Here is a 26,281-nt window from a genome sequence, read left to right on the forward strand (position 1 = left end):
TGATAACAGCAGTGGTTTGAATTTCTAGATCCACTTGTCAAGATACATATACAAGCACCTGCCCGAGTTCAGCTCCAGTATTACAACATTCACCAAGGTGAACCGGTAGTAAAGGAGCAATGACATTTAGATCACCATAAATTTTAACTCAAAAGTCTCCAATCCTAACAGTTAACAAACTAAGGTTGTTTACTAATTGCACTAACCTTGCAGCTCTTGCTTACGATAAAGGAAGTTGAAGTCTGGCTATAAACCAAGAAAAGAGTATGCCATCCACCTGTTTGGGGTATACACAATTAAATTTGAAAATATGCTGACCAACAAGCGTCATTTTCTTCATAAATAAAGTATTAAAGTGTCATTAGACATTTAGACCTCTTATCAAATAAGGATTTACTGCTCCCAGAAAGAAAAACCCCGTTCTCTTGTTACTCTTCTGGTCTCAGGTTCACGAAGAAAGGCTTTTTTCCTGTCAAATTTACTCGGTATGCCCTTTACTTTCTTTTTAAGAGTATCATTTTCCAGTTGACTTGGTTCTAAATCTTTCTCCTGACCCTCTGTAGCCTGTTTCCCGGAAACCCATGCTTGAAGCATTTCTTCTGTCTTCGGTTCAGGTAGGAAGCCTTTCTCTTGCATCTCTGCATAATATCTTTGTGCTTCCTCTAGCTTTCCGTTTAGAAACAGCCCATGAATCAGCACTATATATGAACTACGATCATGGCTTATTTCATCTTCCCTCATTGCATCCCATATCTTAAATACATCATCAAGCTGGCACCAGCGGCAAAACTTTCTTATCAACATTATATAAGTCTCAATGGTTGGGTAGCACCGCAGCTCTTTCATTTTGTCCAAGAGCTCAAATACTTCTTCCTTGGTCCGCAATATACGGAAGAAAGCATGAAAAGTTTGAATTGTTGGGGAGAGGTGCCGTTTCAACATCTCATCAAAAAGTTGTTTAGCTTCATCAACTTTGTGGGCTTTGCAAAGAGGCTTGATCAGGGAGTTGTAAGTCACAACATCTGGAGTAACATCATTGCCTTCCATTGTTCCAATGAGATTGACAGCTTCTTTCACAAGCCTGCCCTTTGCTAGGGCATAAATGACAGCATTATAAACCTTCCTATCTGGAGTAATCTTCCTTTTCTTCATCTCATCAAACATCCTGAGCACCTTGTAAAGTTTAGAAGATTTTGAATAGCAAGATATGATACTTCCATAGGAGACAACATCGTGTTGGATTCTTCTCTTTATCATCTCATGCCATATTCTTTCTGCATGACTAGTGCTAACAATCAAATTACACCATCCATTCAGAATGATGTTAAAGCTTTTGGTGTCTAACGGGAATACATCTTTGTTGCAGAACAGTAAGTACTCAGCATCTTGCACATTCTTATACCGACAAAGGGCAGAAAGAAGGCTATGAAATTCCTCTAGCCCAACTCGAAAGTTAAACCGTTTATAAGCATAGAAGGTATTGATAGCCCTTGCAACATCATGTACAGCACAGTATTTCCTTATCATAATCAACAGTGTTTGCGGAGTGACAAGAGATAGACCATTTCTACCTCCTCTCATTTCCTCAATCAAGTTCCAAGCAGTATCAAACTTCCTCATTTTGCCAAGGATGGAGATCATAGAATGGTACTCGCGAACCGAATGAGCATACCCCGGTTGCTTGCCAGCCCACAAGAAAAAAGTGAAAGCTGCTTCCCAATCATTACGAGTTCTCGAAAGGACCTCCACAACCAGCTCGGGTGATAGAACAATACTGCAATGCTCAAGCTTCTGCTTAATTTGAGATGGTCCAGAACCCACTTCATGCATTATAGCCAAAATGGTTTTAACATCTTTGGCAAGACCATCATCCCTTAAATGTAACTGACTACAATGGGTATCATTCTTATCTTTATTGTTGTCGTGATCATCATCATCCTCATCCCCATCCCCATCCCCATCATCATCATCGTCACCCAAGGCCCCATGTGCAGGGGCATCAGTTGAAGCCCCAAGGCTTCTGGTTGAAGATGAAGTAGAAAAAGGCTTGACTGAGAAACCAAACTTTTGTGGTGCTAAAAAAGTTTCAGACTTAAAAGGGTCAAAGAAATTGAAAGTAGCACCCATAAGGGGCTTCTTTACTATATGACAATGATTAACAGCGATTGAGTTATGGCTGATGCGAGATAGCACAACAGAGAAAAGAGGTAAGTTAGATCTGATTCTGATCATGATTGGCAAATAAGCAATTCACACTTCAGTCTCTCGAAATTGGAAAGGGCGCCAAAATAAGAAAACAAAAATTTATGAGGTTCTTAAACGTTGAGCGAAAGGTGTTTGTGAAAATGGCTAAAAGAAACTCAAAGCGAAGGTGACTTGTAAATCAAAAGCAGTATACCGTACCGAATGTTTGAGAGAAAGGAACTTCCCACCTACAGAGAGGGAACTGGGGAGAAAGACTACCGTACCGAATCTCCGTTAGACGCTCTAAATGATCACTGTTGGGTCATACCGTTGAGAAGTTCTTCGTGTTAACGTCTACGGAAATGTTATTTACATCATTTTTTTACTCTTCACACCCCCTATTTATTTTGGACTTTTTAAATGTCAAAGATTAAAAAGTGAATTGAGATGAAAGTTTTAAATTAAAATTGTGGATTTCATCTCATTTTATTGCTATTTTCTTTTTCTTTTTCATCCTCGTTCCACTCAAATGAACGGATCTATGGTCCTCTACCCTTCTTTCCTCCCTACAACCCCCCGATATCTCGAACCATCTCATATTTATTTTTCACTTTTCTCAGATATTTCAAAAACTAGTTTCAACAATGAAATGTAAGATTTACTTTATGGAAAATTAAACCTTATCTAAACTAATCTTCAGGAAAATTAAGTTTTGCTAAGTTGAGAATAAAAATTTTACGTTAAGAAATAAAATAACTATTTTTTTTTCTTTTAAAATTGTATTTTCATCTTGCTTAAAGTAGAAGTTAATTCATCAATTTCCTGTCTCACAAAGACCACTGCCTCGCCAACCAAGACTGGCAGTAGCATACCATTCAAGGATTTCGCTAAACCTTTTAAAGTGAACCAATTGGAGTCCATTGCCACCAAAATGAACTCACCCAAGTTGAATCATGGTATAGAGTCATATATCGCAATTGTATATGTCACGGTGTAGACACGAGAAGTTGAAGATATCGAATTCAGAATGATTTGTAAGAGTCGTTGTAATCTGAGAGAGTGATTTTGTATGGAATGAATGTGTTAGTTGCATTCAGTTAGGATCCCCTTATTTATAGTAGTAGAGTCAAGGTCCTAAATGCCACATGTGAGGGTCTTATTGGTTATGGCTTTCGTTGGGAATCCTATTATTCAAGTCGGGTTCTACATCGGTTTAAACTGCCTTTAGGGTCTTTATCTATTAAGTCAGGCCTTCCTGAGACTTCTGACTTGAGATTCCCTCTTTAGGTGTAAAGTCGATATTTACCCCCCCGAAAAGTATCTAAACCATTTACACAACATTGCTTACTCGGATTCATTTTAGGTTGTTTTGTATCAACTCAGCTGGAGTTATTGTTGAGCAGTACTGACACAAGAAATAAATAAGGAGAAAAAGTGTAGGACCGACTTTATCATTTTGTTGGTGTGTATGCGTATTTTGGCTATTTGCTATTGTTTATTTTTGGTACTGTTGTAATACTCTTGTTTTGCATCCTGTGTTAGATATTTTTCAATGAATGAATTGCCATTGATAACAAAAAAATAATTAGAAAAAACATAATAAAAAGGGAAAGGGAAAACAGAATTTGCCTGGAATGCCTGATTTAGATGGATTCAAGAAATACAAACGTTATGCCGTTCTCACACGTCTGTCCTGTGTACTATCAACAACGAATTAGTTTTACGTGTAATATGATAAATTGATAACAACGAAGTTACTAACCCACACTCCTGCAAGCGACAGGCTAGGTCTGGGCCATCAACAAGATGAGAAGTAATAAAGATTAACTATGATCACGAACGAAACCATTAATAGAAACAAAAATGAAATGGTGTTAGTATCACCATTTTGTTCGTCTCTGAAGACAACATATATAGAACATATATAGATGCCCTTAATGAATCGAATGAATCTTCCAAAATCGCAAATTAGATGTTTGTGAATTAATTACATATGAAAAATAATGAAGCTATAATCTCCCATTATTTCTGAATCACAGACCCATATCCAATCTCAGTTCAGCCTGAAAGTTAATCTCTGATCATCATGAATGACAGTATTTCACCACAAAATCCCGGTGATGAAACTCATGTGCCCCTAGATTTCAGACAAATCTAAGCGATAGTCCCAGTAATTTTACGCAGATGACACAGCTTCAATGGCGCTGCCTAGGGGCCATGCTGCCTCAACCAGGGCATCGTCGTATTTAACTTTCTTCACCAATGTAATCTCTTGCCATGGATATATACCTGCCAACAAATTGAAGCAATGAGTGCAGGAAGATAACACCATAACTCAGACTTTGTAGAAACATCATTATAGCTATTCCAACATTGAAATTAAACCTACCAAACCCATCAACGAGTAGTGTATACTGGTATATAAGATCCATGCAAAGATAGGGAAGGTTCCCCTCATCAACACGAGGAAAAGTGGATTTGGCATTCTCAAGTTTTGTTTGGCATGCTTGCTTAGCTGCATCCTCAAAATCTGCAGGACGAACTATCGCGACTGGCAAGTTTGGATCAGCAAAACCAGCCTATGAATAAATAGTATGATTAGAACGGCAATGCGGTAGCATTCCAAGCAATGGCTATAAACACTCGCTCCAAGGTTGAATAAAATAAAATAGTAAATACCTCAGCAGCCCGGTCAAAGAAGAAAGAGGCAACAAAAAGGTTCTTCTGTCCATCCCCCCCTCCACCATTCCATATCCCACCAAAAGTACACTTCATATGAGTACATGTCGACTCATTAACTTTGAGAGCCCTAAGAGCAACACTTTTGCATTCATTTAAGCTTGCACCAGAAGAGCCGGATGAAGCCTTAAACGACTTTCCTCCATAGTTGTAGGATCCTAAGAAAAAAAATTAAAAAAAAAGTAGCTACTTAACAGAATTATAAGGCAGGAAGAAAAAGAATATTAAAAAAAATTCAAAGCTCTTTTTCCTTGTGGACCAATGAAAGGTTAAGAAAAGAGCCAAAATGTAACTTAGCATCAAAATAGCATTAGGCAGACAGAAAGGAGTATATTTACCATCATAGCCAGATATGACACAAGGGTTTTCAGCATCATCAGAAATCTTTAAAATCTCTGCACGAGCAGCTAGTAAACCATAGTGCAAGTAACTGAAAGAAAGATGTAAAAATCTATCAGACAATGAAAAATAGTATTCCAGAATATCTGTGAACATAGAATAGGAAATGAAAAAGACTACAAAGTGGAAGTACCGAAGTACACAGGTCCATGAGTAATGCTCCTAGAGGCTGAAAAAGATGACAAATCAAAATGACATAACAAGAGTAAGTAGAAAACCTGTGAACATAGAGATAGTATTTCCTTCCCCTCAGGAACATCTCCTTGAGATATGGATCCCCACCATCTACTACTTTTGGAGCCATGGCAGCATCTGTCTCTGAGATGGCATAAGCCATTTGAACAGATCCACCTCCAAGATCAACAACCCCAACAGTCTTTGAATAATCCTTTCCCAAGTTTCCCAATAGATAGTTGATAGTAACCTAAAACATTTCGCGAGATAAGAAAGGATCCTGTGTCAGTTCTTTAGAGGAAATTTGTCAGAATGAACCATAATTTGAAATATCAAATTTTTTTTGCATTAGGATAGAATTATAAACAAATCTTTTGAATCTAACAATTAGAAACAAGAACCAAGTCCACATGTCTTTTGTTCTTCAGAATTCAGATCATACATATTTTAGAACTCTGATAAAACAATAATGTCCATCCCCAATTTAAAACTTATAAATCTTTATAATATTGTCCATCTCCATCCTAATTCCCTATTTCAAAACGTTTATAGTACTGGATATCACTATGTTAAAACTATTACACGGAAGAAATTACCAGTGAGATGGCATCATGGACAGACCTAAGTGTAGTAGTGAGGGGACAATGTCCTTTACTAGATTTCAAAATTTTTGTAATACTACTACTAGATTTCAAAATTTTTGTAATACTACTATAGTATTAGATTAACATTTAAGCTTCATTTGTCTTTGAATATGCTCCGTATCAGTTTTATTATTATTTTTCTCATATAAAGTAAGAGATAATGAGATATTATCTTGCCCCCACCACCCAAAATTTCCAAGTCCGTCAGTAGATGTTACTAACCATCCTTCCTAGAATACTACTTGTAAAAAACTGTTTCATTAGGAATATAGTACATTCTTAGAATAGTAATTATAAAGAAAATTGAAGATATATGAAATATTATATTGATATGGACTTTAGACTGCACGTTTTTCAGTAGTAAAATATGCATGCTCCTTTATTCTATTAAATTACAAATTCAGAAAACAGGGCCGAGGAGGTCATACCAAGTTCAATAAGTTAAGCTTTCCACCCAACAATACAGGATGCACAAATTCAAAAGAAAGTTCAACTATAATGATATGAGAAGAGTTTGAATGCAAGTGGGTTGAAATTTTCTCTGGTGAAGAAGTAAATTTTATATACTTCTTACAAGAAATTGGTAACTGAATTTTTTAAATAAACTTTATAATTGCATGTTGAATAAGACATTCCAGGAGAGCTTGCAATACATATAAATCAACAAGCTATATCATCGATTTTCAACCAATTAACAAAGAGCATATTCTCAAGATCATGTCATGAAGCAGGGTTATAGAAATTCAAGCTTCACTAAATTGCCACAAAAATTGCAAAATGAGTAATCCTCCACACCCATATTTTCCATTAATTTCCCCGAGGCAATAAAACAAAAGCAATTGTAGTCCAATTGAAACTTAGACATAAAAGTATAAAACTAGAGTTGCAAGACAATTGGTCTGCCCTTTTTATGAAATATACAGAGTTTCAGAAATACAGCACATCATAAAATTTTCCAGCTTTATTTTTTGAAAATATGGAAACACTGTAAGCAAGAGCTATCAAAATGACTTAAATATCATCTTAGTTGTACTGTTTGTTTATTGCTTCAATTTGGTCTCAAATAGCTGACATGCCATATTTATTAACAGCTTTCTTCAGACTAAAATAGCACTACTAAGCTGGCCAGAGAATATCCTCACTGTACAACAAACAAAATAATACCACTACCAGTATTTGTTGTACATCTACCTGCTTTGTCACCACAGGTTATAACAGCAATTAAATCCCATTGCCCGTCCGGTAAAAAGGTGAATACTTTGTACAATTCATTCTTTCAGAAAACCAGCAATGACTTATGTTATTGGTGAACTTTATTTTCTTTTCTGCTTGTTCTACTTCTAGGAGAACCCCTTGTTCTCCTTCCTTGTTTCAGACTTCTTGATATAGTGTGTAGCAACTCAATAAACTAGGGACATAGAATACCACAAACTTAATAAAGAATAGAAAGATAAAAGAGTAAGAACATGACAGTATACTACTTCTGACTTAGTTTGTCTCAAAAATACCTTTTCATCAACATAAAACTCCACTTAATAGAAGAGAGTTCATTCACAATTGGTCTTTCAAACTCATCTCCAGCCCACTCAACAATAAAGAATAAGAAACCACTGAACCGCCAAACCTCAGTAAACATTACTCAAGTCCCACAATCACCATAAACCATCATGTAATCTAATTAACAATCTGATCTATGTTCGTGAAAGCGAGTCAATTCTCTTATAGTCCCTGTGCACTCAGTTCCACATTTTTACTATATGATCAATTTCAGTAATAGCTGGTTAATTCTCCCAAGTCAGGATGCATTCTAGTCCTGATGTGTAAATAATAAAATGCATAAAGGCCATAGGCAACCCCCTAAGAAAATGAAAAGCCGTAGCCAATAACAACATTAAGTTTATAAATCATACCCATTGATAAGCACCTTCTTGTGTTCCATCCAGCACCGTAACTGCATCACTCTCAGATTTAAGGCTACTCCTATCCTTAAGCAAATCCCTTACCTTAAATTAATGAAATTCAAAGAAACAAAATGTTAAAACAAAACAAATTGCGCATAGCTGCTAAAACCATTGAAATAGAGACACAGTAGTCACCGCTTGCAAAATCCTATCCGAAGCATCCCCTTCCAAAGCCCTCAAACCCGCAGTTGCCTGCAATACCACACAAATTCAATTCAAGTTCCCTTCATATAAAACCCAAACGTCAATTTAACACACACACCGATTCAATGTATATTTGGATGTCAATTAAAGAAGTTCAGAAATACTCTTAAAGCAACAAACTCTTCCTTTTTCATGTTGTGCATTGAAATTCGGGAATGTGTATTAGAAAAGAAAATTCTCAAATCCCAACTTTTATCTAAATAAACATAGGCTTGGCAGAATATAAATTTAAGAAGAAAAAAAAGAAAGAAAAACACCCACCCCAACTCGAACCGGTGTCTTGGATCGCAATTCACGAGGAACAACACTCTCCGCTTCCTCCAAAAGCGAAACCAAAGATTCCGCTGCCTGTTTCGGATTCTTAGCGAACGCACTCAAACCTGGTTTTTTCTGCAAAATGCAAACCAACACTATAAGACCAAAAACACAAGCAAATAACAGCAATAACCAGGGTTCAATTTGCGACCCAATGAGGCTTCAATTTCGCGTGAATCCAAAAGCTTTTACGTTGCGATCGTAACCTCAGTTAGAATAATAGTAATAGTAATAATAATAATATTTTGATTTGACCTGGACAAAAAGTTCGAGATCTTTGCCAATGTGAACGAGATCTAGGTTGTGATCGAAATGGAAGACGTGGACGCGACTGCCGGAGCTGCCGGCGTCGAAGATGACGGCGTAGGAGCCGACGGATTTCTTTTCGGGGGACATTTTCCGGTTAACGAGGGCGTAGTCTCCGACGGACTCGTTGGAGGTGCTGGACGGCATGACGTAGAGGACGAATGTGATGAGGAGGAGCGGGATCGCGACGACGAGCAGTGTCCCGCGAAACCGGTAGATCTTGTCGGCGAGGGACTCCTGGCGGCCGGGGCGCTTCAGCATTTTGCTGGACTCGAACTCCGGCGAGTGCTGGTCGGCGGCGTGCGAGGGCGGAGAGTTGCTGCTGCCGTCGAAGAGCTCGGCGGAGGACGGCGATCGGTACCGGATCTGACCGTTGGAGGCAGCGGCGGTGGCGGGCGGAGGCTCCAGCTCGGTGTCTTGGGATTGATTCTCAACTAAACTAATGGAAGAAGAAGACAAAAACGATGACGATGGATCCGAAACGACGGGGACGCGAAAACGGCGTGATGGTGTCCTTCGTATGGGAAAATGCACGTTGCCTGCGTCTCAGACACTGAGGTCTCTCTCGCGTGTAGTGAAGGAAGGAAAGGTTACTGAGTTTGCCTTCTTCGCCCTCCGAGTCGGACTCGGTCTTTAGAGGAAGAGAAATACCGAGTCGTTCTGTTTCTGAATCTCTCCGCGTTGTCCCTCTCGTGTGTGTATATTAAGTATTTAAGTATTATTAATTAAGTGTAAAATCTAAACGGTTACGTGTCATATACGGTCTGGTGGAAGAAAATGAAAATGCTACGAAAGAATGAACTCTTTTTCACTTTACTTTATATTACGGGCTAGTGTTGTGTGCACCAAACTAGGGCTAAATGTGGAAACGTAAGTTTGGTTTCACATTAAATTTAATTTTATGTTGGAGTAGAATTTAAACTTAATTTTGAATTGGCTTAAAATAATTTTGAGTAACTTATATGTTATATTTAAAATTTTATATTAAATTATACTCTAACTTAATTTTATAAAAATAATATTCAAACATAAATAACATCAGTTTGAAATAAATTTTAACCAAAATAAATTTTATAAAATCAGTTCGATTTAAATTAATTTTATCAACCCTCTTTTGTACTTAAGCGCACTTAGAATTTGAATATACATGGGAAAAAAAAAATAGAAAAATAGTGAGAAGGAGTTGTCTACATACAACGCAATGTGTCATGATAAATGGGTGCATGATGATAAACTGATAAGCGAATAACGTTTGTAGATATGAATTATGAAGTATAAATGAAGTTTTAAAACTTTACCTAACTTGTGGGGCAAAAAACTGCTCTAGACCTAAGCTCAGATTTGGATTCAGATCTGAGCCAACAACACAAAATTATGTTATCAGCAAATAATTAGGCCATAAAGTATTATTATTCCAAAATTCTCAACATTAGTATTGGATTTGGATCTTATGCATTTAATGTCAATGCTTTTTGTTTTCTTGGTCAACTAATCGAACAAATGGACTATTGGTTAAAATGCATGGATCAGTAATATATGTTAAGCAAATTCAGAAAATTATAATTTTGTAAATTTATACTTTAAATAATTAGGAAAATTTTATCATATTCTTCAAAAAAAAAATTAAACAAATTTTCAACATACTAATTTACTTGGAAACTCATAAGGCATCAAATCACTCATTAATTTGATTGGGTGGGACACTCGTTCGCTCAACTGGTCAAATTACACCAATTTTGTATTTCCAATCTAACAACCTGTTCAAAATGTTTATCATCAGTTGATCAGACCAGTTCAATTAGTTATACCAACTCAATTTTGATAATATTATTTTAATATATTGGTATGTCCCAAATGCAATTTAAAGTGATATTATATTTCGGATAAAGTAAGTTTAATGTACAAAATATGATACATGTTTCTTATTTTCGTTAAACAAAAAATTTGGTCAGCCAACAAAACAAATATATCCATAATCGATACCAGAGTACCAAAACCAAGATACTAGTGGGTGTCAACTAGAATAAGACTTGATATTCCATAATACAGACAAGCAGTTAGTGAGTGTCACATAGTAGGCACCAGAATATTTTCAAATTTTTAAGGGATGAAAACAAATAAACAAAAATTAATATAAAGACTAAAAGCAAAACTCGCTCATTTTAGTGACTAAATATTTAAGCTTTTTTTATCATTATAATCTCTTGTTTTAAGGCAAACCTTGATCAAACGATATGGTTACTACCTTGGCAACTTTTTTTTTTGAGAGGAACTACCTTGGCAACCTAGACGTCTTATTTAATGGGATTATAATGTCTGAAGAGTTACCTTGGTAGATAAATACTAGTGTATGGTGTCTGGAGAGGGTAAAAGACTATAATGTGGAAGTTATTAAATAATATATATTGTTATTATATTGCTTGTTACATTTATATTTCATTTTATCTCTTGTAACTCAGACTTTGCATATTCATTGTATATTGTATAAAGTTGAACCTCTTCATTTTTTCTTTACACTTTTTTTCCTTTCTTCTCCCTATGCAATCTAATGCATGTTCATTTGAATTTACATTTTTTACTGAAGTTATAATTACTACCTTGGAAACCACGTCAATTATACTTGCAAACATAGAAGTTATAATTACTAGCTTCTCAGTAAACATGAAAAACCACATTTAGGATGAGAATCCAAACATTCTCTTAGTTTAGTTCACCTTAATCCATCTTCATAATTAAGAAAAGAAACAAAAAATTATTATGTTGAAATCAATCCACGTTTATTGACCCAAACAGAATTGGACTTTTGCCAGAAAGGAATAATATCAAGGGTGTTGCTAGGTGCACCCAACATTTTTAAAAAATACCAAAACTGTCCTTGCATTTTTTTCGCATTTATGATAGATGTGTATGAGGGTGATTCGTAAATCGTACGGATCAACTTGATCCGTAAGGTTGATACGGATCAAGTTGATCCGTATGTTGATATTAAGCATACAGATCAACTTAATCCGTAAAAGGCTTACAGATCAAGTTGATTCGTAAGGCTTCTACCGATCAAGTTGATCCATAAAAGGCTTACGGATCAAGTTGATCCGTAAACCTTTTACGAATCAACTTAAAAGACTTACGGATCAAGAGTATTTTCATCATTTCATCTTAAATGCTGGGTGCACCTAGCAACACCCTAATATCAATGTGAATCAAATCAGTATCCAATCTAGATACTAGAATTCTACATTCTTTTTTCTAAGCGGATACCAATTTATGGGCCAAACATAACCCATTAATTTAAAACCAACATTTTCACATCTGATTTTGCACGGAACATGTTTAATTATAAGTTGAAAGGTTGAGTTCAGAAACAGAAGAGAGAATGAAGAAGAAAGTATATAAAGTAAGAAAAAAAAAAGGTTCTTAATGCAGTAGCATGGCGTTTAACAATTGACCAGAAGAACCAAATCTACTATCCCTCTTCATGCTTTCTTCTGTTTAACTTCTGGTGGTGATGGTGGTGGAAAGACAGCGCGGAACAGCCAAGCAGCCAATATTGCTCCGGCGAAGGGGCAAATCCAGTATACATAGAATTGGTCCCATGTGTTGTGCCAGTTGTTTATGTATGCCCAGCCAAAAGCCTGCAGGGACAATAACACATCACAAAGTTATTCATTGGAATCTCTAAGTCTAGACCCTAATCAAACTGATATTAACATCAGAAGATTCAAAAACATGAGAAGATATATATAAAATACAGGAACTTCAAAGGAATAATTAATAGGAACATCAAAGAAATAAGTTACAATTCAATGAGCAACACCAAATTCTGATTTTAAGACAACTGTTTGGAGTCAAACTATGGAAAAGTTCACCTTGACTACTTCATGTTAAGCCAATGATTTGCTTCTCCATTATTTATATCTGTACTAGAAACTGTACCTGTAACTAGGTCGTACCTTGGGGAAAGGAAACCTAGTTCAAATACATTCAAGTGTGAAGTATATGCTATCTTTCTAGGTTCAACGAGATATATGTAGGGTTATACTGTAACTGCCCGATTTAATTCCCTCGGGGAAGGGGTTTATCTTATCATGATGTAACCGCTTCTCCAAGATCCCCGGGAATGACTTGTAAACTTCCCATTTACATAGGGGCCAAGGAACTTGAGCGACATGGGTGGCGGGTCATGCATTTGGTAACCCTAGTGTCTTGGTCAGGTGCCAAAGGTTCAGGGCTACAAACACCCCGACCGATAGGGATCGAGGGGTACAAAAACAATATGAAAGATGGCGAGACATATCATTTAAGGAGATTCATACGAACCATGACTCACTTTGACTTTCTTTTTCAACACTCAATTTGCTGAAATTTCATGTTGGCACCACTAATATAGAGAGTAGGTCAATATTATTTAGTGCAGCCAGCATTACATTTCACACAGTAATAGAGAGTATTAAAAAAGGAGTGTCAAAGAGTGTTACTAGCATCTCTTTATGTTCCAAATATGACTAGCTGAAATGTAGCATGGCGGATACATAATCAAGATTCTAGTTCACACACATTATGTTGACTCAAAATTTAGAAAAACCAAATGCAATTTCCATGTTGTCCTTGAAAAGACAATAAGCAATCTAATTTGGCTGAATATTTGCATAACTTAATGACTATTTTATTTAACATAGATCAACGTCTAATCTTTTTGTTGAGAGGAGGTATGTGGTCCAGTTTCAAGTGCAGATCAACCATAACAATCATACTCATTAAATGATATAAGCTCATGATATTGTAAGGAAGCTGTAGATGCTGAGCAACCAATAAACGCAGCTAAAAAAAATGAATGGAATAATTCAGCAAGAGGCATCTAATAAAGATAATAAAAAAGTAAGAACAATAACTGATACCACTGTGCACACAGGCAGGAAAAGAAAAGGATCTTGAGACTTAGTCTTGATAGTTTTATCAACAAGAGCAAATCTCATTTGTATCTACTTATAGCATAAAATGGCCAGCAGATTTCAAACCCATGATCTCGTCCTCTTTCACTTTAGAAGAGTTCAATTAGGAGCCAAGCTATAATGGATGAGAAAGTCACATTAGTGATAAACTATAATGGAGGAGGAAATGCGATAGGAATAAAGGTTCTCACATTATCACCAGAGAAATACTGCAATCATGTAAGAAATATATGAAATATAGAATGATGACACAAATTGAGAAATGGTTCAAAAATTTTCCAGAAGGTCAAAGAGTGTAAAACTGTTGGTCATGGAAGAAGATATTTAAGAATGATGGAAAGGTTATTTTACAAGTTAATGAAGGAAATGCAACTTTAATGGACTTAATTTGATTAAAATTACATTGGACGACCAAAATTATATATCTATCACAGAATTCAGGAATTTGAGGTAAAAGAAACACTAAAGGGTAAAGAGGATGGACACTGAAAAAGTTGCTGGACTAGATAAGGTATCTATTTAAGTATGGAATTGCCAAGAGGACAAAGGTATAAATAAGCTCACGAAGTTGTTTAACAAGATAATAAGGTCTAAGAAAAGGGCACATACAGAACTGTACTAACTACAAAGGGATTAAGACTACTAGCCATACTATGAAACTACAGGAGAAAGTAACAAATTGGAGATAAAGATAAGAGATTCGCATTTCAGAGAACCAATTTGATTGTATGCTTGGCAGGTAACCCATGGAAATAACATACCTTTCGCAATGCACGGTTTGACAGAGAGGTGTCGACGTAAACAAAAAGATCTACACATGGTTTTCATTGCCCTAAAAATGGCCTATGACAAGGTTATAAGAAGTAATGCGGAGGGACCAAGAGAAGAGGGGAGTTCGTGTTCCTTATATTAGGACATAAAAAGATTCATATAACAGGACAAGAATGGCCACAAAGGATTTCCTTGTAACTATAGATTCACAAGGGTTAACTACCCATATCTTTTTACCTTGATTATGATGTTCTTACTCGACATATCCAAGAGCCAGTGCCTCAATGCATGCCTTTAGCAAAAGATATAGTTCTAGGGGGAGATTCAAGAGAAGAAATAAATGGTACGCTACTGTTCTGAAGGGAAACTTTGGAATCATACATTATTTCTGTTTGAGCACAAGTAAAACAGATTATATGGAATGCAAGCTAGCACTGCCTTGAAGGCGAATATTGGTGATTATACCATACTACATGTCACCAGTTTAGGTATCTTAAATCTATCATACAAAGCAATGGAGAATTAGAGGGAGATATAAATCATATGATTCTATAGATTTGGATTGGCAGGAATGCAGCTGAGAGCTCTGTGCCAGATGGTTTGCATCGAAGAGAGAAAAGACCAATGAGAGTAGTGCATGATTTAGTCTGCAAAGGAGTGAGAGTGGGAAAATAGGGTTTGTGTTCTGATGAAATAAAAGGGGGTGAATTTCTAAGACTGCCCCTCTTAAACAGCACCTGAGCACAAAACAACCTCACTCAAGGAGCCAAAAAAGGGGTTTTTTATTCGGCTGCAATGGTAGCTGATATAGCAGCTGCAGTTCTTGCCTCTCAAGCCATAACAGTGAGCTACAATGCTCAATGCAATGAGCTTCCTTAGAGCAGCCCATTGTCGCGATGCCGCTATAGTGGTGCTATAGCGTGCAACTGACGACTATGAGGATGATTATAGTTCTTTGGCTCATAATATTCAGCCATATTATAAATTTGCATTTGATACATTATTTAACACAGAGTTTGACATATTTGGCACATAAAAAGAAAACATAAATACAAAGAGAAACAGGAGGAATAGAAGAGAAAACAATTACTTTTCTGTTTTCTATCAATTTCCATTATGTCTCACTCTTTTGTGCAGATAATCTTCACAACAATTACCATAAACTTTATTATTGAACTTTGTCTTAATACAGGAATGTTGAGAAATATAAAAAAAAATAAAAAATGTCACATTGGAGAGCAAGATAAAAAGTAATATAATTAGTATATAATATCAGTAGCATTATCTTCTGTAACTTCTTGGTTTTTATTTATAGAACACCAAAAGTGTAGGAACTATGCAGACATTCAACAGGATTTGACACCATTAAATAACATAATAACAATGGGACAGAGAGACAGGAAAGGATGGCTGCAGCATACATATGATCAACATATTCAATAGTTGAATAAAGCTACAAAACAAAGCATATTTCTCATAATCAAAGGCCAGGAACAAAAGTTAAATTCCAGAATGCTTAGAAGAACAACAATTCCTAGGCAGAAATTATTAAAAACGATTTAACTGAAAAAGAAGACAAGAAATGATGATAATTGAGTAAACCTCGTATTAGTCCTTGAAATTGTAAAAGTCAAGCATTTTAGCACCTGAGATTTTAAAAACCATGTCATTCACTTTAGTCCTATAGTATTTGGTACAAAGCGACAACAGAAAATAAAGTAGAAACGGACTAAAAATGACTTTTAAAGTCTCGTGTACTAAAATGTCTAACCCATGCAATCTCGACATCTAACGTATTTCAAATCACCCTAGTGGCAATGCAAAAGATAAATGCAAGAAACGCATACAATTCATGCACGAAAAAACAAAATGGCAAATGCTAAAAAAAGCTAATCACTCACGTTGGCAGGATTCATGGCTGGCCCAGTGTAGGCAGATCCAACCATGACCAAAACTACAGTTGCCGTGGCCAGCAACCAAGTCTTCAACAAGTCACTACGAGGGCCCTTGAGGAAGATGAGGAGAACGACAAAGGTAATCACAAAAGTCAACACCCCTTCAGCGACAGCCCCAGTGTGCAAATCCACTTTCAAAGAAGGCCCCCCAATCATGTGCCTGTACTTTGCAGGAATCACTTCCATAATTGCCAGTGCACCGCCCGCAGCACCAGCTGCCTGTTCACAACTCAACCATCCATCAAATATTCCTTGCACAATTCATATCAGAATAAAACTTTGAAGCATTTCCTTAGGCATTTTCGGTGCTGTTTTTCTGTCAAAATCAAAGTTTAACCTCTATAACCTATATACTGATCCTTCAATCCAAATCCTTATCACTAAAATGAAAATTCAATTCTAATGAGAAAGAATAACACTAACTGTATGATTGGTACTATTCTCCCATCAAAATTGAAAAATTTTGCTTCAATAACTCATGTTGAAACTCTAATGCAAATCCTTGTTAGGCAGACTACTAAAATAAAACTTCAATTCTGATCAGAAAACAAAACTAATGGTATGTTTGAATATGAGGAAAAAAAATAAAGAGAAAAGAAAAGCCAAATAACATGTATTGTGTTGTTTAATTAGAGAGAAAGTGAAAAGAAAAAAAAATAATTCAAAAAACAAAAATTCAAGGGCATGTTTACTGTTGTTTAATTGATTACATTCCCTGTTTTCACTTTGAATTTACAAAGTTACTACTTTATTTTCAAAGATTTGTACAAGAAACAATGTTGATAACAAGATATCAGTTTTGTAAAATAAAAGTGAAAACAAAAAATGAAAACAAGGAATGAACACCAAAGTAAAGGGCCCCAAAATTTTCTCTCTTTTCACATTCTCTCCAATTCAAATTTCAAAATTTCCTTTCTGTCCACCCAAACCAGACACGGCATAAAACACAACCTGTATCTAAGTTTTATCTACTCATCCACCCACCACGACATCCTCAAAAGATCAAAAAGAAAAAAAGAAGGCAAAAAAGACAGCAAAAAAGTTTATTTAAAAGCAACACAAAACAGAGAAAACAGAAAGAGAGAAAAAGAGAAAAACCCTTTTGGACACAAAAAGGGAAGAAGCAACGAAAGAACCTGCGCAGGGAAACGAAGCGCCATTGAGAAGAGAGTATCCGAACCAAGACCAACGGCATAGAAGGAAGCGGTGCCGGTGGGGTTGAAGCTGGCCCCACCAAGAACATTGCCAATGATGGTGAAAAGAAAAACGAGAACAAAAACGAGGGTGGTGGTGACAAGAAAAGAAGGGTAAGGGAACCCGTTGTAGGTTATGTGTTGAAGGTTAAGTGCATTGGTTATGTACCCTGAAGCAATTCCCAACACAGAGGAACAGAACACCCACATGAAAGTCAACACCGCGTCTCCAATCGCTGCTTTTATAGCACCAACCATTTCTTTTCCTTCAAAGTTTCACCCTTTTGAAGAATTGGAGAAGTTGTGGCTCTCACACTCAAGTCTCTATCTCTGATGATGCCACCAAAATGCAGAGCAGAGAGAGAAACAGAGGAGGAAAAAAACTAAAAAGGGTTTTGTTCGAATGAACGAGTGAGGGAGGTGAGAATTAAGAAAGAATGGATCTTAGGTGTGAAGAGAATCGGAGTGATGACTCACCTAATCAGAGGTAGGTGCAGTCCAACATGGAGTGTGCGTAAGCAAATAAGCTCACACACCCAACCAAAACAACCTGCGATAACAGGTCACAAACCCCGGCTTTGGCTTTGTTGTTGTTCTTTGTCTTAAAAAACAAATTCAAATAAAAAAACAATTAATGATTATAATTGTTATTTGATGCTTTCTAAAATCTCATGTCGTTTGTCAAATATCAATTTCGCCTCCACTCCTTCTAGAAAATAATCTGTATTTTTAATTGAGTTTAATGGGGGCAGCTGTATTAGAATCAACACATGTTAGTTAGGACCTAGGAGTTCAAAGTTCAATAAATTAATCTCTTAAAAAAACATTTATTTTCCAATTTTACAAACTCATGATGAGTTTCGTCAACAGACAAGTAAATTTTGTTGTTCATTTTTAATAAGGGTGTCAACTTTCCATTATTCAATTTATATATTTAATTGGAAATAATATTTTAATAATTAATTATTATAAACAATTTTCTTAAATATTTTGTTAAGAAAATTGATAAGATTAAAATTAAACCCCAATGGATTATAATACGAATATGAACCATTCATTTCACATATAAGACATTCGTGACTTGAAGGTCCTAATTATAATGATCTCAATTGTCATTATCATATTCAACAATTTCTCAAATTATTTCACTCATCATTGGAGAAACATTTCACCAAAGTTATTGACTATGTAATTTTATAATTTCTTTATCAATATCTCAATCAAATCAATCATAATAAAAGTCACACTAATTAAGTAATTATACTTTAATAGAATACACTCTTTCTCTCTTAAAAAGAATACAGTTTTTCTCTTTAACTTATATAATACTAAAGTGTCACCTGAAAGATAAAATGAATCAAATTTATTTCACAAGTTTAAAATTAGTCATAAGTCAATTTGTAAAAATAATTCATTTAATTTCACCAAAAATTAATTTTAATTTATAAGAAGAATTGAATTTATTTTATGTCATTATTTTTTCCTGTAGTTTTCTTTAAGAAATTTAATTTATTCAAACAAAACCTAAATGGCTAAATATCCATTTAATAAATAATTAATTAAGTTATTTATTCAAACACACTTTTAATAAATAAATAGAATAATTGGATACGGTGATAAAGGAATTTAAGTTACCGCTCTCATTTAAAAGTAAAAAAATAAATAAACAAATAATATTAAATGATATGAAATTTTAATTTTAAACTAATATACAATGAGACGACACTTTTATCCACACACAAAAGTTATATAGGCTTGTAGTCGTGTGCACTATTGCATGATATGTGTATTTGGGAAAGCTATGTTTTGAATAGAAACCTATGGTTTTTATATTCATTGAAGAGTCCAATATTCTAATTATAGTGATTATAAAGATAAATTTTTATTAGCTTAAAATATTTTTGTATATGATAAAACACTTTTTATAATCTTAGTACAGATTCGGTGTAGATTATTATTTAAATACACGAAACTTAAAAAAAAATAAAAAGTAACATTTTAATAACAAAATATAACACTCAATATTCTTTAATTTCAATTTGCAAAAGAAAAAAGTAACCCAATGAATAAGTTACAAGTTATGCATCAATGCATCACTACCATCAGTATTTTCTTTAATGTAAATCAATGGCTTAAAACACTTGGAGCATCACACTTTACAAAAGTAATGAAACAGTGACTCAGTTACCAATCCCAATCATCTTATGTTTTAATAGGATTTATGGACGGAAAAGGGTTAAGAAAAAGCACACATCAATCTGCAGCACGTGGTTCAACATTTCAATCCAATACGTCCTTGTTTTAGAAAACAAAAGTAGACCAATTCTCTATGGTTGACTTTTTTTCCTACATCTTTTTACTGATTTTCTGTTTTCCTAATTAAAGAATTTAAATTGTTTGAAAAACTGCCATATAAGAAAGCATATGCCATTTTTATGTAAAAGTAACATCAAACTTTAATTCATAAGAGCTGACACAAAAAATCCTTTAATTCATAAGAGGTTTCAATTCAATGGCTAGCTTAACAAATTTGTATATATAAAAAGTTATTGAAAGAAGTAACCACCAATAATTGCTTCTAAAATAACTTAATATAGTAATACAACATATTCTAAAGATATTAAGTTTACAATATGTAAATAAATTTGTATATTATTAAAAAAAATATGTTTAAACAATTACTTGAAGAAAGAAATTTATCATTCATCATAATCTAAAAAAAAGTAATTAAATATCAAATCCGTACCAATCTCAACCACCTAATATTTCAGAAAGTATTCTAGAAAGTATGGACGGAGAATGGCCAAGATAAGCTCACCATCAGCTGCAGGCTGGTTCAGCATTTGAATGTCACAGGTTATTTAGTATGCGTTTGAATAGAGAGAAAAAGTGTATGCATCCAATAATTTTATATTATTATTTAATCATAAAATTATTATGATAAATATAATAATTTTTATAATAATTACTTTAAAAATTATATTAATAATAAATTATAATTGAATAATAATATAAAATAATTTTATATTATCAGGATACCATCGTTAAACTCTTAAATAAATATATGTTTGGGAGGCTAAATTTAAATGAATTATTATTAGATAAGAAAATATTATACTCATGAGTTAAATATCGTGTCCCAATCCTATATTGAACATTTAATTTTATTTTTTATTCCTTTCAAAATATACTTTTTAAATTTCATTTTTAAATATGATGATCTGACTTAACAACTCATTTTAAAAAATCTCGACCATTTCAAATAAAATCCCTTTTATCTTTATTAGTTTTTTTTATTTGTCATTTTCATCTTTATTTTTAGGTTTAAATATTTTTTTGTCACTGCAATTTATTGCTTTTTTCATTTTTGTCTTTACAAAATTATTATTTTTTGTTTAAGTCTTACAAAATATGTTTGTTTTATTTTACGTACTTGAATAATTTTTTAAAAGCAAGGGGTGTTGTACCAAATAAAAAATGTCAGTGGTGTGAAGTGAATAGAATAAAAAAAAGAAGGTGTGAATAGAATAGGACGGGTCGGCAAAAGATTGGATAGTGAGTATATAAGCCCAATAAAGAGTAATGGGCCGAATAGTTCTAGGATGCAAACTTGACGATCTATGAAGCCTTTTGATGAGAGTTTCATTATTATGATTTAATTTAATTTGATTTTGCAGCGACGAGACCACAGTCCACAAGACCCAGAAGCACCACCGCGACCGGCGAATCCAGCCACCGTGTGCGGCTTCGAATTGAGTCCGAGAACGCAGTTAGACAGGTAAACGACGTTTAATTCATAATTTTAACGCAAACAATAGATCCAACAACAAAACAAAGATCAAATATGTGATGCTATTATATGTTTGTGTTTTTGCTTTTTAGTTTAGATCCATAGTTGGAGCCACACTATTCAGGCGTTTCGGAAAACCCTCGTTTTTCTTTTTCTTTGGTTGTTTTCCGTCGGTTTGCGACGGATCTAGTTCGGATTTTTTAGAAAGAAAAAAAGACGCGATTTTTTTATTATTTTTCTCTCCGACTTTTGTTCTGTTTTTTGGGTCCCCTTAAAAAGTATGGTACTTTGAGTTATTATGTTCTGAATGAAGAGTTTTATTATTTTATTTTAAAAATTTCTCTCAAATTGTGTTCAAATGTTTGCTCACTATGCTATATTGATATCTTCATACATAATCAGTAGAGGCAAACTTATTATAATGTTAAGTAGTTGAGCTGACAAAAAAATGTTCAATAGTTGAGTTTTTTTACTGAGCTGAAAAAGGGGTAACTCGATTTGATTTCTTTGCTAGTTAATGAAGTAGGGTGAGTTATTTATTTATTGTTTTATATTTGATTTTTGGTAGGTTTATTATGTTGACTACTGTCTACTGAGATTAAGAAGATTGTCAACTTTGATCCATTGCTTATTTCTTGTTTTGCTTTAGGATGCTGATTTTATTGTTGCTGTGTTGTTATTCTGCACGTGTATGACATTTCTTACTTTCTGAGTGAGTAGTTGAGGAGTATGCATTCTTAAACAGTGAAAACTGAGATTTCAATAATCACTTTAGTGATGTTAGTTTGTTCTGCAAGACTGCAACTAATTTCTTTACATGTTCAAGAATGAATTTACTATCAAAACTCTAAAGTTCATTGACTTTATTCATTGAAATTGAGGGAATGGATTCTGGGAAGGTTACATGGAGCATCTTATGATCTTGTTTTGTTTTAGATTATATAATTTTATAATACTATATAATGTTTCTTGCTGCTATGTGATGTGACTTCACATCATTTTCCTTTTTGTCTGAATTTACAGGCTTTATATTGAAACTTGAGACTTGAAGGGAAGCTGTTATAATTGGTCAGGTAAAACAATCCTGTTATTTTGTTGTAGAGCCCTGAAGTTTTTTCTTGATTAATGATTAGGGCGTTTAATGAATTTGATCAATTTGTATCTTAGAAAACTCAAATTCTTGACACTTTTCAATTACATTGATCTTCTTATTTGTTACCAAATTGGTTTGAGCATTTAATATTTGACTGCAAAATAGTAATGACAAGTCCGAATTCACTCAAATTCTTGCTGAATGTTTTGTTAAACAGAGGCATGGGGATTTGATAAAAGTAGCTACATATTATGGTTAAGTTCTTTTGCTCTTATTTTCAAAGAAATTTCTTCAGTTTTGAGTTTTTTGTTTCTGTACTTTAGTCTTTTAAGTTCTATAGTAAGCACATGGGCTGCAAGCAGCCTGAGCTTGTCAGCCTAGCTCTTTGAGGATTGCTTATTGGTCTCATAAGTTTTTCTGAGCTAATTAAGTCCCACTATTTTGAAAATTAAGCAAATTTAGTCTCACTACCAAATTTCTTTTACCTAAAACTATCAAATTGTCATTCTTTTATGCAAAATCCTTACAAATTTAATCAATTAAATTGTTTTAAACCTTCTGCTCAAAATTCACCAACCAAAACAACAACAACAACAACAACAACAACGCCTTATCCCACTAGGTGGGGTCGGCTACATGGATCAACTTCCGCCATAATGTTCTATCAAGTACCATACTTCTATCCAAATCATTAAGTTCGAGATCCTTTTTGATAACCTCTCTTATAGTCTTTTTGGGTCTTCCTCTGCCTCGAATTGTTTGCCTTCTCTCCATCTGGTCTACTCTCCTCACTACAGAGTCTACCGGTCTTCTCTCTACATGCCCAAACCACCTAAGTCTATTTTCCACCATCTTCTCTACAATAGGCGCTACTCCAACCCTTTCTCTAATAGCTTCGTTTCTAATTTTATCCTGTCGAGTCTTACCACACATCCACCGCAACATCCTCATCTCCGCTACACCTACTTTATTCTCATGTTGGCTCTTGACCGCCCAACATTCTGTTCCGTACAACATCGCCGGTCTTACCGCAGTCCGATAAACCCTACTATCACATTCTACAAACTTCTTCAAATTTTATTAAATTTTCACTAAACTTCTTGCTTCTAAAATCTAAACTTCTAGAATTATTTCATATCCCTTATCCATCTTAAACGCCCAAATATACAGTTAGAAAATGATAATATGAGGGTTTTAGATGAAAGAAAACTGACAGAAAGACCTAATTTAGTTAATTTAAAAAATAGAAGGACATAATTGGCTTGTAAAAAACTTGGGGGATCCAAAGTTTCTGTTGCACACACTTTAAACTAAAGCAGCTAAAAGTGCAATTAAGCTTTATTTTGAAATGAATTAGGTTCAGGTTAATCTGTGATAAATAGTTTAGTAATTTGGACATAATTGGTGTTTCCATAATTTTATTTTATTATTTCAAGCTTATGTTGTACTACATTATAAGAACTAATCAGCTACATGCTGAATTGCTGCTGCCTTTTATTTTATTTTATTTTAATTTTTTATTCTCAAAGATATTTATTCATAATTTCTTATTTGGTTTGTGGTCTTGGTGGACAATAGTTGTTCAAATTTCAAACCATTATGGAAATTAGTTTTATGCTAATCTTTGATATGTTAGTTGAGATAATTGATGTTTCTGTAATTTTGCATTTACTATTTCAAGCTTATGTTACACTACATGGTTTGGACTAATTAGTATGCTACATGCAAAGTTGCTGCTGTTTTTCTTTCCTTTTTTTTTAAAAAGATGTCAAAGGTAATTATTCATTGGATAAATAACATTGTCCTTCTGCTAGAAATGTTTAAATTACATTGCCCTCTCTATAATTTTAAAAAATTACAATCCCCATCCCTAATAGATGAAATGTGCTACTCTTTAGTCCATTTTAATGTAAACAAAGCTCTTGTTGTGAGTAGCTAAGTACCAGCCTCGCAGGAACATTTTTCCTGTGTAACTTTTAGTATCACTTCTAGCTAATTTTAAACATCCTACTATCATCAAACTCCTGTTGTCTTCTGGATTTTACCCAAAATCTCCAATCCAACTTCTAAAGTCTCTTGATAATAAGTATTTAGAAAAGCTGCTACTGGTGCTATGAGTTGCTGAGATAGAGAAAATATGCCTAAGAGGCTTGTTCACACAAACAAACTAAAGCATAACAATTAATCTCAGTAGTAGAGAGAAGTGTTATTTTTAAAAGAGGAGGGAGGGCAGTGTAGTATAAGCATATATTATGGGGAAGGTGAATGTTATTTGCCCTATTTATTGTTCCGTTTAATGAGGACTTATATAATGTGTGATTAAATGTTTGTGTATTTATACAGGCTTTGGATGTTTAAACAATTCTGATCAAGATCCAAGTTTGCCTTCTAATTTTGTCATAGATTTTTCGTTACAGTCTTCCCATGGCGTATCCCTTCTCAGATTTCAAGTACTCAGATGGCCTCACTGTAGTGGGTATCTCCTTCTGCACAGCTATTGTCTGTGAGGCTATCTCATGGGTTCTTATCTATCGGACCAATTCTTACAAAAACCTTAGGTCCTCCATTGACAAAGCCTCCAAGAAACTTGAGACCATGAAGACAGACAGCAATAAAATCAACATCAAGAAGTCCAAGACCAAAAAAATTGACCGTGTTGAGACAAGCCTCAAAGAATCGAGTCGCGACTTGTCTCTCTTCAAGTTCAAGTCTGGGGGTGTGGTGGCTCTGGTTCTCTTTGTGGTCTTTGGGTTGCTGAATTCGCTCTTCGAAGGCAAGGTAGTTGCCAAATTGCCCTTCAAACCTTTTGGGCTTATTATGAAGATGAGCCATCGAGGCTTGCAGGGTAATGACCCAACTGATTGTTCCATGGCATTTCTATACTTCTTGTGTTCCATTAGCATCAGAACAAATTTGCAGAAGTTCTTGGGTTTTGCACCGCCAAGAGGTGCTGGTGCTGGTGCTGGCCTCTTTCCAATGCCTGATCCAAAGACCAGTTGATTGCGTTTAACAATATTTAAACTTTTTATCTCAGTTATTTCTAGGATGAAGATGAGATGGAACTGAATAACTTCAGTCATTTATATTTGATTTGGTTCTCTTAGGGAGACCAGAATGATTTTAATTGGTGCAACTGATACTGATGGTGATTTTCTTGTTAAGTTTTGATTCAAGAGTAATAAAGACTCTTCTCTATGGTACTATAGAAAAGGACTTTTCTTCCCTTTTGCCCCTCTTTCCCTAATTCCAGAATTTTGTTGCTTTTACTATCTGTTAAAAGAGGGGATAAAACTGTCATTATAAAGTAGTTATGAATGTCATCTATATGTTATGCGGATATTTGGTTGAGCATAACCCTATAAAGGAGATTCGCATAGGACACTGTTTTTTTTGGTATTCAAAGGGGCTTAAAGCCCAAAAGAGGAGATTACACTGTTATAAAGCGTGGGGTAGAGATCCCATTTACATAAAGACTAATCTGCTGTAGCAAAGGAGCTGGTGGTTTCTCATAAATCATATAATCAGCCTCCATATCACACGCATGACTAACCATAGCATCTGCACACCTATTAGCCTCCCTATGTATATGAATAACATGAATGGA

At 34.6% G+C, this 26,281-nt stretch overlaps 4 protein-coding genes across 5 annotated transcripts; 1 reads left to right on the plus strand and 3 right to left on the minus strand.

Annotated features, from left to right (window-relative positions):
* LOC100785546 (pentatricopeptide repeat-containing protein At5g15010, mitochondrial) lies at nt 1-2,725 on the minus strand. Its single transcript, XM_003548429.5, has 2 exons — nt 376-2,725; nt 1-277 (listed from the first exon to the last, which is right to left on the minus strand). The coding sequence occupies exon 1, from the start codon at nt 2,230-2,232 to the stop codon at nt 394-396; it is 1,839 nt and encodes a 612-aa protein (XP_003548477.1). The 5' UTR covers nt 2,233-2,725; the 3' UTR covers nt 1-277; nt 376-393.
* Nucleotides 2,726-4,014: 1,289 nt separating this feature from the next.
* LOC100786073 (apyrase 2) lies at nt 4,015-9,717 on the minus strand. Its single transcript, XM_006598922.4, has 9 exons — nt 8,876-9,717; nt 8,567-8,695; nt 8,237-8,293; nt 8,051-8,143; nt 5,541-5,746; nt 5,262-5,353; nt 4,864-5,081; nt 4,574-4,763; nt 4,015-4,473 (listed from the first exon to the last, which is right to left on the minus strand). Exons 1-9 carry the CDS (start codon nt 9,185-9,187, stop codon nt 4,361-4,363), a joined length of 1,410 nt encoding a protein of 469 aa, XP_006598985.1. The 5' UTR covers nt 9,188-9,717; the 3' UTR covers nt 4,015-4,360.
* Nucleotides 9,718-12,245: 2,528 nt separating this feature from the next.
* SIP1-4 (aquaporin SIP1-4) lies at nt 12,246-18,184 on the minus strand. The gene is made up of 3 exons (NM_001255806.2): nt 17,738-18,184; nt 16,548-16,820; nt 12,246-12,558 (listed from the first exon to the last, which is right to left on the minus strand). Exons 1-3 carry the CDS (start codon nt 18,050-18,052, stop codon nt 12,400-12,402), a joined length of 747 nt encoding a protein of 248 aa, NP_001242735.2. The 5' UTR covers nt 18,053-18,184; the 3' UTR covers nt 12,246-12,399.
* Nucleotides 18,185-21,415: 3,231 nt separating this feature from the next.
* On the plus strand, nt 21,416-26,012 carry LOC100499752 (uncharacterized). Of its 2 annotated transcripts, none has more exons than NM_001248607.2 (3): nt 21,416-21,572; nt 22,608-22,657; nt 25,021-26,012. In NM_001248607.2, the coding sequence occupies exon 3, from the start codon at nt 25,102-25,104 to the stop codon at nt 25,675-25,677; it is 576 nt and encodes a 191-aa protein (NP_001235536.2). In that variant the 5' UTR covers nt 21,416-21,572; nt 22,608-22,657; nt 25,021-25,101; the 3' UTR covers nt 25,678-26,012. The 2 variants fall into 2 exon arrangements, with proteins under 2 accessions (NP_001235536.2, NP_001339556.1); NM_001352627.1 differs by having other exon boundaries at nt 25,095-26,012.
* Nucleotides 26,013-26,281: the final 269 nt, after the last annotated feature.

Source organism: Glycine max, chromosome 16 (assembly GCF_000004515.6).
Source record: "Glycine max cultivar Williams 82 chromosome 16, Glycine_max_v4.0, whole genome shotgun sequence".
Taxonomy (NCBI): Eukaryota; Viridiplantae; Streptophyta; class Magnoliopsida; order Fabales; family Fabaceae; genus Glycine; species Glycine max.